This window comes from Onychomys torridus, chromosome X (assembly GCF_903995425.1).
Source record: "Onychomys torridus chromosome X, mOncTor1.1, whole genome shotgun sequence".
Taxonomy (NCBI): domain Eukaryota; kingdom Metazoa; phylum Chordata; class Mammalia; order Rodentia; family Cricetidae; genus Onychomys; species Onychomys torridus.
Genome location: NC_050466.1, coordinates 118,459,741 through 118,471,818, shown reverse-complemented (window position 1 = coordinate 118,471,818; position 12,078 = coordinate 118,459,741). Strand labels below are relative to the sequence as shown.

The 12,078-nt window shown below is 41.5% G+C and overlaps 1 protein-coding gene across 2 annotated transcripts; it reads left to right on the top strand.

The window, feature by feature from the left end:
* Nucleotides 1-6,062: 6,062 nt before the first annotated feature.
* LOC118574101 (transcription elongation factor A protein-like 5) lies at nucleotides 6,063-8,986 on the top strand. Of its 2 annotated transcripts, none has more exons than XM_036174755.1 (3): nucleotides 6,063-6,217; nucleotides 7,449-7,516; nucleotides 8,127-8,986. In XM_036174755.1, exon 3 carries the CDS (start codon nucleotides 8,153-8,155, stop codon nucleotides 8,750-8,752), a length of 600 nt encoding a protein of 199 aa, XP_036030648.1. In that variant the 5' UTR covers nucleotides 6,063-6,217; nucleotides 7,449-7,516; nucleotides 8,127-8,152; the 3' UTR covers nucleotides 8,753-8,986. The 2 variants fall into 2 exon arrangements, with proteins under 2 accessions (XP_036030648.1, XP_036030649.1); XM_036174756.1 differs by lacking the exon at nucleotides 6,063-6,217 and adding an exon at nucleotides 6,350-6,467.
* The last annotated feature ends 3,092 nt before the right edge of the window (nucleotides 8,987-12,078 follow it).

Sequence of the window (12,078 nt, the reverse complement as noted above, 5' to 3'; positions counted from 1 at the left end):
GGCCCAGGTATTATCATGTCCCCCAGTGAAAGTACAGGCCACTTAGATCAATGTGGCCCTGGTAGTGGCATGGCCCTCTGACACCAAAATCATCACATGGGTCATGGACATCAACACAGAACCTGGCTGCTGCGAAATCATGGACCCAGACATTGCCCTAGGCAGCATTCCAGGCCCAGAAGTCACCCTGGTCCCAGATGGCAAGCAGGCCACCAATGTTAGCCAATCCCTCGCCTCTTCAGATCTGCCTCTCACCATAGCACATGAACCATTCTGCCTCTCTCTCTCCCATTTCTCCACCATATACTTGCTCATCATAATGACACCTACCCTCCCAGTGCAGCAGATGCCTGGTGGGTCCGTGGACTCCTTCAGACAGCCAGGACCAAGAGGACTCAGGCTGCCCTGTGGATATCTTTCTCTCACCTTAGCCACATGGCATCAGGTGGGCCTGTAGATGCCTTCAAGCAGGCCAGACTTTGAGGATCCAGGCTGTCCTGTGAGTGTCTTTTGCTCATCTCCACTCCATTATATTTTAATAAAATTATTTTTCTTAAAATTTCCAAATCACTGAGGAAAATTCTAAATGAATACAAGGTGAGTGTTTAGCTCCAGAAAGTGTTGCAGAATGAACTTTCTAGTTTAGAGCAGAAAGTGGACACGAACAACCTAAAAATACACTCTGGGTACAAGTGAAATAAAGCTTTCATCATTAACTATCATTCAAACATTAAGCTACCTTTATGAAAATGAGATAACATGAATGAAAACGGAGTAACAGACAAGCTTTACCTCCCTAACTGAAATTTAAAACCTGGACAAAATTAATGAAATGATAAATTTTGGCCATTGAACATTAGGCACGACAAATTATAGAACGGAAGACCAGGGATAAATGAAGTCATTACATACTTTTAAGTGCTCAATTTATACATATTGCAGGCCACTTAGATCAATGTGGCCCTGGTAGTGGCATGGCCCTCTGACACCAGAATCATCACATGTGTTGATTGCAGTGTTTCAAAATACATGAAGCAAAAATTTATAGTTCAATGAAAAATAAGCAAATCTCCAATAAAAGTCAAGATTTAAACATTCTCTAAAATATTAACAGAACAAGCAAATAGAAAACAGACTTCAAAAACATGAACCAGTTTAATCTATTTGATGATTATGTAACTTACCACCACTAACAGTTATAAGTACACCTGATTTACACGTGCATGACATATTTACCAATGTAGTCCATATCCACTGTCATACAATAAGTCTTAATAAAGTTGACAAGATTCAAATAATATTTGAGACTCTGTTCTCAGAGCACAATGAAATTAAATGAGAAATCACAATAAATCCCTGGAAAATGCTAAAATCTTAAAATAGGAACAATTAACATCTATCTAAGTAACTCATGGCCCAAAGTAAAAACTAAAATGGAAATTAGGCCATTTGAAAAGTTCATAAGTTGCATAGCATGTCTGAGGCTCTGGGATCAATCCAAAAATGCAAACTATTTCCAAAAAGGCATATCATTTTCAAATTTTAATATTTATTGAGAATTTCTTATATGAGTACTGTATTTACATCATTCTTCTTCCTACTCCTCCTGTGTCCCCCCCACCTACAAAACCCTCTCATGTCCTCTTATTCTTTAATTCATTTTAGTTACTTACACACATACACATACATCCACATTGATAAATACAATCTGCTGAGTCATTTAATGTTACCAATATGTGTATGTGTTTAGATCTGACTGCTTGGGATTGATAACCTGTCATGAGACGGTCCCTGGAAAAGACTGAGTCTCCTACTCTTAGTAGCTGTCTTAGTCACTGTTCTATTTGTGTTTAGAAAGACTATGATCAAGGAAACTCTTTTAAAAGAAAGCATCTAATTGGGGGTTTGCTTACAATTTCAGAGTTTTAGTCTACTATCACCTTGGCAGCAGGCATGACATACAAGATGCTGGAGAAGTAGCTGAGTTCTATAACCTGATCTGCAGTGACACACTACCTCCAACAAGGCCACACCTCCTAATCCTTCTAATCCTTTCATATAGTGCCACTCCCTGGTGACTAAGCATTTAAATATATGAGCCTATGGGGATATTCTTATTCAAATCACCACAGCAGCTATTTTGACTGTGGCTCTTCAGCTAGGAGTTGGCATTTTTGAGATTTCTCCCATTCACATTGTCATGCCAACTGGTGTCATTTTTCAGGTCTTGTTTAAGCAGCCATAGGGTTGACATTTCATGGGTTCAGGTTCCTTGTCTTATATATAGAACACTAGTTCTCAGCAGACGTTCTCATTCTCTCTGGTTCTTATAATCTTTCCACTGCCTTATTCAGTGGCCCCTGAAGGTTATGTTGTAGATATATAAATTAGGGCTGGGTAGTTCTAAGTTGTCGGCTGCATGTTTACCAGGTGGAGATTTCTGTAATGGATTCTGTCTACTTTCCTGATTTATATGGTTACTCCAGGTTATATATTCAGATCTGTAGATTCAGAGATGGGAACGGCAAATAGAGAGCATGTGGCATTTCTCTTTGTGGCTCTAGATTATCTTACTCAATATAATACTTTCTAGTTGCATCTATTAATCTTCTGATTTAAGGGTTTCATTTTTCTTTACAGTTGAAGAGTATTCCATGAATATGCACCCTATTTTTGTTATTCATTCATTGGTTGAAAGACATTAAAGCTGCTTCCATTTCCTGGCTATAGTGAATAGAAAGGCTGTATACACGGCTGAACAAGTATCTGTGGAGTAAAATGTCTAGTCCTTTGGACATACGCCAAGGTGAGGTATAGCTGGCTCTCATGGCAGATTTACTTTTAGCTCTTTCAGACTTCTCCATACTTATTCCATACTGGCTGCATCATTTTGAAATCCCACCAACTGTGAATGAGGGTTCCCTTTTCTCAGAATCCCCTGCAGCATTTGTAGTTAGTGGTTTTGTTATCTTTGCCATTTTGATTGAGATAAGATAAAATCTCAAAATCGTTTTGATTTGCATTTCTCTAGTTGCTAAGGATGATGGGCACTTTTAAAGATATTTCTTAGCCATTTTTGTTTCTTCCTTTGCAAATTCTCCATTCAGATCCATGCCCTGTTTTTCTCATCAGGTCGTTTGTCTTTCATGACTCTTTGTTTTTTGAGTCCTTCATGTATTCTGCATATTGATCCTCTATCACTGGCGAAGAGTCTCTCTCACTCTGGGTGCTTCCTCCACATTTGGTTGGTTATTATTGCCTTTGCTGTACAGAAGCGTTTTTTTTTAGTTTTATGAGGTCCTGTGGGACATCTCCAATGCTTTATCTGAGATGAGAAGAACTGCTCACTGTGAGTGAGCATTCCCTAGCAGGAATCCTGTACTGTATAAATGGAGAGGCAATTGAGCAGCAATAAGCACTCATTCCATTCTGTTTCTTCATCATGGATGTGATGTGACCATCTGTTTCAAGTTCATGCTGCCTTGATTTCCCTGCTGTGAAGGACTATATCTTGAAATAAATAAACCCTTCCTTGAGGTGTTTTTTTTTTGTTAGAGTATTCTCAGAAATAGAAAGAAATATCCCAAATATCATTAACACATGAACAATAAAAGAAAATGTGGTATAAATATAGAACAAACTATTATTCACCTATAAAATGGAATGAAATATCTATTATATGTGTTAAAATGTGGATCAACCTTAAAAACATTATGTAAAGAAAGATAATTCAGACCAAAACTTTATGTACTTAATAATTTCTTTGATAAGAAATACAAAGACTACATTAAACCATAGGGACAGAAAGCAGATATTAATTATTGTTAGGGACTGAAAAGAGAGCTGTGAATGGTACCTAGTTGATATAGGGGTTGCTTAGGGCTTAATGAAAGTATTTCATAAAATAGAAGTGAGTGTTGCACAACTTTTTGAAGGTACTATATACTACTGAATTACACATTTTATAATAGTTAATTATATATTATATGTATTTTCCTTACAAAGAACAATACGAGTAACTGATTTTAGAAATAATGTTATTTGTTATGAGAGAGAGAAATCAAGAGGAGACAGGGATGAATCTGGATGTACTTGTGCCATGGCAGAGGTCAGAGGACCATTCTCCGGAGTCAGTTCTCTGCCACTTTGTTTTGTCTGCTATGCAGTGTTGCTCAAGGCTCGTTGTCACACAGGCTTCTGGGCCATTCTCCTGTCTCTGACTCTCTTCTCCCTTTAGGAGTTCCTGGTTACACCACATCTAGCTTTTTTGTATGTGGGTTCTGGAATTAAGTTGAAGTCAAATGGGTTATCAAGCTTGTGCAGCAGGCATTTTTACGCACAAAGTCATCTCCTCAGCCTAGGCCTTTGGGCATTTAATTAAAACCAACGGAGTCTTCTCTCAGCAAATGCATACAGCAAATAAAATGTATATATTTTGTGCCCATGTATGTAACTTTGGACGTAATTTTAAGGGCTTCAATGTTTGAAGATGCCTGAACTCAAGGAATACGTGAGCGGTGTTTCTCCTCTCCCCTGCTGCATCCATGCTTAGTGTCTCCTCTCTTCTCAGGCCCTTGTCTCCTGCTTCCTCTTTAGGTCAACCTGCTTACATGCCATCATTATTTTTAGAATCCTATGGCATAGATCTTCCCACAAAAGTGTATATACTCCACTAAGTCTTACTCGTGTGCACCTTGTATACTATCTTGGGTGGTCCATTCAGAACACGTGGCCTACATCAACCAGTATGGCCAGGATGTCAGATACCAAGTCAGAAAGTACCCGAACATGAGAATGGATTGCAGGCGGAAACGCTGCAGGATGGCTAGGCACTTTTCGGGGACCTTGGAAGTAAAGATAGCACCATTGAGAGGCTTTGCAAGCTGGACCTTCCAAGTAAAATGGAAGAGAGAAGGCGGTGTCTAGGGATGTGTCTGCCCAAGCATTGTGAATAACCACGGGAAGCAAACACGTCTAAGGGCTCTCCCTGCAGCAGTTACTTCTCCATACTTCAGGGTAACCCCAGGCTGCAGGAGGATAGAGGGGATATGCTCTTCCTCCTCTCTCTGCTGGGGCTGACTTATCCTGGTGGGAATTTGGAAGGAATGGACCAAAGGCAAGCATTAAATTGGCCACCTGTGTTGCCTACTATGTAGGTTTTTGAAGTTACCAACACATTCAAGTGCTCAGATGCAAAAAAAAAAAAAAAAAAAAAGGAGAGGCTCTGAAACATCGGCAGGGAGAGGGAAGTGATACCTTCCTTTTCTCTTCACAGGGAATGGATGATACAAACTCTCCGAAAGTCCCATAACCTGGACTACCTGGGTTCAATAGCTCTTTCCTTTCCCCAAAGTGAGTGAAAGAGCCACAGTCCAATTAGATTTTACCTATCATTAACCGTTTTTTCAGGAACATTAAGTAAATACGTATTTTTTAAAAAACAATACATGACAGCACCAGCTACTCATGAAAAGAAGTTAAAGGTATTTCGTATGTAGCCAATTCAATTCAATTACAAACTGGACAGGTATTCTGAGTAGAAAAGTTGGAGACTCATTTCCGCCTCTTATTTTAATACTTCATTTTAAATGAAATAAGTTTGTGCCTATGAGTTCAGCAGAGTAAATGAAATCTTAAAAACTATTGAAAAGAAAAGAAAAATCTCTATTTCAACAACTTGTTTCCCTTCCAAAAGACCCACTGTGTGCCTGCTCTTCATGTGCAGGTGTATGCAGAAGGAAGATCGGTGGCTGAGAGAGTAAGTGGATTGAAGGAGTACATGATTTGGGATTTTTTTTCTAAAGTGGTTCCCAAAATCCTCTGAGATCTTAAGAGGTGGCAGTGGTAGGAAAAGATGCAGCCTCTCTCTGATAACCACACAGGACTAAACACATACCACAGGACGAACCACATTTGACCTCCGGGATTTGCAAGTAACAAAATGAATGACAAGGCCTCATGCTGTGGGGGAAGGGACAGAAGGTGGTGGGGGTAGTGAGGGGAAAAGTAGGCTGGCTCCTGACGCACTTTCTGGTGCTTGGGAGGGGAACTAGGGACCGGAGCCCACTGGTGACGTTCTTGTCACGTGATTAGGAGCAGACGTATGCAGAAGTCCCTCTCTTCCAGGTACCAGCAGCTACCAGAGCCTTATCTCCGTGGAGGAAGGCAGACTTGAAACTGAGCGACAGAGGTGGGCAACTGCCCTATAGCCCGGCAGGTTGGTACAAGCCAGGGATTTCTGAGGGAGGGGTAGTAATGGACAGAGGCTACGGAGCAGAGGATTCTGTCTGCTTTTCAGATACCGCCCCCTTTCCACCCCCATTCATTTTGGCGCAGAAGATCGTGTGAGTGTTGGTGGTAGCAGATCTTGTATCCATGGAGAATGTGGGCTAACGGCAGTAGGAAATATGAGAGGGAGTCATTTCTCTGGGATAGCCACAAATCCTTCACTGCCTGCAGATCGCTGGGTAGGAATGACAGGAGGCGAAGACCAGAGTTGATTCAAAACCAGATATTATACTCCTTTCCAGATGCTCACTGACTTGGTGCAGGAAATGGATGGGGACGGGGACAGGGGTCATTGGAGGGAGATCAGGGGTATAGAATAGCAATCGGAACAGTGATTGAGTTACATATGCCTTATAGAGGAGGAGGGCGGAGGAGGGAACAGCGGGGGGCGGGGTGGTGGTGGTGATGGCCTAATCCCTTTTAGGTAGCAGAAGAGGGGCACAGGCCCTAACTCCAGGCTGAGGAAGGTGGACTGCCCCGGGCCAAGACTTGAGTTCTCCCATTCTCTTCTCCATCCCCCAACCATTTTGGAGCCCAAAATGGAAGGCCGAGGGGACCAAGGGTGGGGGTTGCTACATAGGAGAGAAACAGAGGTTTAATATGACGCTCAGCTCCCATGTAGGGGGTAAGTTCTTAATTGGAAGGGTTCAAAAGAGGTATTATGAACCCAAAATGTTAGAGTTTAGAAATAATTTGCCCCTTTCATTGTAGAAAGCTGTTTTTTCGGTGTATGCGGGAGGAAGGTGTGAGTGAAGTGCTGTGGTTATGTCGGCCCTGCCCCCCCTCCTTCTCCGTTTTCAGAAAAGTATCCAGCTCTGCACTGTCAAGGGACCCTGGGGTGGGGGTGGGGGACTGGTACAGAGAAGTGAAGCAATATCTGCCTTCTGCCTTTCACAGGCCTGAACTCTGCTCATTTCAGTGAAGTGAGAGTAGATTTGGAAAGGGAATTCAAACAGAGAGAAACGGTCTGGAAGTAATTTTTCACTCCGGTAGCTCAGGACTAGAAAAAGGGAAACTGTCGAGGGAGACGTGTGGAAGAAGATCAGAGAACACTGAGAAATGGGTGATGGGGTGGGAGGGAGGAATTGGGAAAGTTTTGACAACGATTCTATGTCCTGCTTGCCAGTCATTCACATTTCTAATCCTTCATCTCCCCACAGGTCTTCAGGTCTGTGATTGTGGGCACCAACCCAGTCAAGAAAAGGAAAGACTTGCAGTATCAGTGCAGGTTAGTGGAGAAGGAATGTGGTCCACCACCCCCCGGAAATAGAGTGAAAGCTGGGGAGAACACTACTTGTCTCTCTCCTCCAACTCTCCTTATTGCAGTTTCAAGACACATTGCAAACCCCAAGAGAATGTGATCCTTTATAGCTGGTGAGGCTAAGAGGAGGCTATGAAAGTGAGGAGTAAGAATGGCATTGGCCATGTTCTCTGAGAATATCAGAACACCTCTGAAATCTGTGTACACTTTTTACAAGTGAAAGGATGAGGGAAAAAATGAAAATGCCCCACAGGATTCCTGCAGTTCTTTGTAAGTTGATACTACACAGTTAGTGACGCTGTGGGCAGAGCCAGAACAAAGTTCAGAAACCATTATGCTCCACGTTTCCTTCTTAGCACATCACTTTAAAGGTAGGGAGAATCCCTTGGAATTGCCTGCCAAGTTGGTTCATGTGAATGTGAATGAAGTGTGTGAAGAAGGGAAAAGGCATGTAAGGGTAAGAGTCCACCTGAAAGGTGGGGTAGGGTGGGCTGCCAGAACTATGAATCGAGGAAAGCAACTGTCAAAACCTTGTGTGGGCCTGCAGAACTTTAGTATTCTTTTCTTTGTTTCCTAGGACAAGCAGCAAAGGAAAATCGCACCATGGAAAAGTTCTACAAAGAAAATGAAGGAAAGCCAGAAAGCAAGGGGAGGGCAGAAGATGAAAGAAGTACAGAAGAGGGGGGAAATGCAGATGAAGACAAGTCAGATGCAGAGGGGAAGCCAGCACGCCAGGGGAAGCTAGGGGAGGGGGCAAAGCCAGATGAGCAGGGACAGCCACAAGATGAGGGCAAGTCAGAAAAGCAGGGCAAGTCTGAAGGGGAGGGCAAGCGCCAAGGGGAGGGCAAGCAGGATTCCCAGGCCAAGCCAGCCAGCGAGGCGCGAGCCGCAGAAAAGCGCCCTGCTGAAGATTACGTGCCCCGGAAAGCAAAACGGAAAACAGACAGGGGGACAGACGATTCTCCCAAGAACTCCCAGGAGGACTTACAGGACAGGCATGTAAGCAGTGAGGAGATGATGAGAGAGTGTGCAGATATGACAAGGGCGCAGGAAGAGCTGAGGAAGAGGCAGAAAGTGGGAGGTTTTCACTGGATGCCAAGAGATGCACAGGATGCGCTAGTCCCCAGGGGCCAGCGGGGAGTCAGGGGAGTGAGGGGCGGAGGCAGGGGCCAGAAGGACTTGGAAGATGCTCCTTTTGTTTAATGCCTTTGGCCCTTCCTTCTGATTTCTTTGATGGGCAATATTGCCAGCCCTGCTTTCCCTGGCGGGCATTTGCCAGGCTCTGTGCTTTTAACCTTGTGCTATTGCCTTTAGGTGTCACTCTTGTTACCAGCAGACAGCACTATGTCTTTTAGTAAAGGACTTTCACCCATGTGCATGGAAGAGATGTTCATGGTATACTGTAAAATAATAAAGATAACAGTTTGCAGAACCACAGATACAGTATCAGTCCATTTTTGAAAATAAAAGCATCACATAGAATATTTACATACAAGGAAAACTCTTCAACTACATAGACCTAAGAGAAATAATGGCTCTCTCTGTGTGGTGGGACTTGAGATTTTTCATTTTCTCATATAACTCCTTCCCTGTTAGGAACAGAGGTTAATTTTATTATAAAAGCAATAAAAGATGAAATAAAGGGCTGGGTGCAGTGGCACACTCCTTTAGACCCAGGGCTCTAGAGGAAGAGGCAGGCAGATCTCTGACTTAGAGGGTATCCTAGTCTTTATGGACAGCCAACTCAGGCCAGGCAGGACTCCAGAGTGAGACCCTGTCTCATACTATCAAAATAACTATTAAGCTTGTGAAGGAAAGGGAGACTCTTAAAATTCTTGTCAGAATACAGAATCACAGGTAGAACTACACTACCTCTGGGACTTCATGTTGGAGGAATTTTTGCAGTTCCTGCCAATGATACTGGTTCCTTGTCATATGTGAAATGGGGATAAGGTTTACATCACAAAACTGCGCACTAAACCACATTTGGCAATGAGTGCTGCTCTTGTGCACTGGCAGTACCAGATCAGGCCCTAGGAGATGACTGAAGGAAGCCTCAACTATGCCCAGGAAAAGATACAGGAAGCTGAGATGTGGGTGATACCTTCCCTTGGGCAAATGCCACATCCGCTGGGCATTGTGCCTTCTGCCTCATGGGTCCTGCATCCTCTTGAGACACCCACGGCTATTAGTAAGCGGAAGTCCTTGAGGTAACAATGCCTTTTTCTTTTCTGGAAGCCCCTGTTAAATCTCTACTGTGTTCCATTCTGATGTGTTTACAATGAGCCTTTTCTCACTTTAACAGTTATCAATCAGAAAAAGAGATGTAGAAAAATGTTTTCTAAATTTTTAACTAAAAATTACATCCACTGGATTTAATTTTATTATTTGTTCATTTGTTTATTTACTTTGCAACAGGGTCTCATGTAAGCCTAGGCTGGCCTTCATCTTCTCTATGAATAGAAGGAATGACCTTTTGCTTCCATATCCTTAGTGCTGGAATTATAGACATGCACCACCAAATCACGTTTATGAAGAACCAATGACCAAATTCAGACAAACATCCTACCAACTGAGCTACAGCCTCATCTCTCAGACTTGCCATTTATGAAGCCAAGAACTTATTTTACTCATTTTTTTACTTCTCACAACACTTAGTAGAAACTTACAAAATAAACACATTAACTATCAAGTCAAAAGACCTCAGTTTTGGGGCCATTTCTGCTCCTAGTTTTATGTGTACTCTTAACTATGCAGGCTAATTACTTTGTTATTGTTGCTATTGTTGAAGTAAGTATCTCATGTAGACATGGCTGGACTATACCTAGCTATGTAGCTGAGGCTGGCCTCATATTCCTGATCCTCCTGCCTCTACCTCTCAACTGCTGGTATTCCAGGCATTAAGTATCATACCTGTCTCATGTAACTTTATTCTTATGCAACTGAAATTTACCACTTCAAAAAAAAAAAGTGGCAGAGGAGAAATTGTACAATTCTTTCCCAAATGGTTTTAACATTGGATATAGTAGTAGCTTGCATAGTTTGAGAGCTATTGGCAAAATATCTGCATGGAAATCCTATCTATCTTTCAGAAAATATAGAATCCTGGCTTCCACACCAGACCTAAGTCATTAGAAACTCTTCTGATTTGATATTTCTTCCACTTTTAGTTAATTTTAAAGAATTTTATTCAATCTTTTCATTTGTGGGAAGTGTGTGTGTGTGTGTGTGTGTGTGTGTGTGTGTGTGTACTATGATGTACTTGTGGAGGTCAGACGACAACTTACAGGAGTCAGTTCTCTCCTTCCACCATGTGGGAAGTGGAGATTGAACCAGAGCAACAGAACTCTTTACATGCTGACTCTTTTCTCCAGCTCTCAATTTCATGTTTCCCAAAAGAGACACATACACTCAAATAAAAACACCAACAGTGCAAAAGAGTTTATCATTAACAAACACTGAAGTCCATGTTGCCATTTCATATTCCCAGTATGAAAATGTTTGGCTTCTGGTATCTACCATCATATTTTCTAGTGTGCATGTGTTATTATTTTAACAGATTTCGTGAAATGTAATTCACAGATCACAAAATTTACCAACTTGAAGTGCACAATTAAGCACTTTTTAATATACTAGCAGAGTTCTGATACCATCACATTATCTAGTTCTAAATTAGATATTTTCATCACCCTAAAAAGAAACCTTATACGCATTGACACTGTGCCTATTCCATGTCCCTAGCATCTGGTAAGCAATGTTCCTCTTTCTGTCTCTACGGATTTGTCCATTCACATAAATAGAATCATACACTACATGGCTTGCTATATCTGGCTTCTTTAACTTGTCATAATGTTACAGCATACAACATCACTAAATATTTGTGGGTAAGGTTTTGTTTCAAAACATGTTTTTTTTGTTTTCTTGGGTATATTCTTAGGAGATGAATTTTTAAAGTCTATAATAACCTGGTATGAGTTTTGAAGACCTGCCAAAATGTTTTCTAAAACAACTGTGACACTAGACACCCCTACCAGGAGTGTATCAGGGTTCCAATTTCTCAATATTTTTGCTGACACAAATTTATTACAGCAATCTTAGTTGATTAAAAAGTAGCTGCTCATAAAAATTTTGATTTGAAATTTTCTAATGGCTAACAATTTTCTGCCTTTTTTCATATTCTTATTGACCATTTATATATCTTCTGTAGAGAACTGTGTATCCAATTATTCTGCTAGATTTTGTTTGTTTGTTTTTTGAGACAGAATCTCTCTTTGTAGACCAGGCTGGCTTTGAACTCACAGAGATTTGCCTGCTTCTGACTCTCAAGTGCTGGGATTGAAGGCATGTACCACTATGCCTGGCCTATTTTGCTGATTTTAAAATTAGATTGGTGGTCTTTTATTGTTGAGTTAGAATAACTCCTTGTCTAGTTGAAAAGCAGTCTCTTATGATACAGATAATTTGCAATTATTTTTTTAGAGAGAGAGGGTTTCTCTGTGTAGTTTTTTGGTTTTTGGTTTTGGTTTTCT

Bases quoted from the DNA above. Each gene is read 5' to 3' on its own strand.
- LOC118574101 (XM_036174755.1), top strand. From the start codon at position 8,153: ATGGAAAAGTTCTACAAAGAAAATGAAGGAAAGCCAGAAAGCAAGGGG.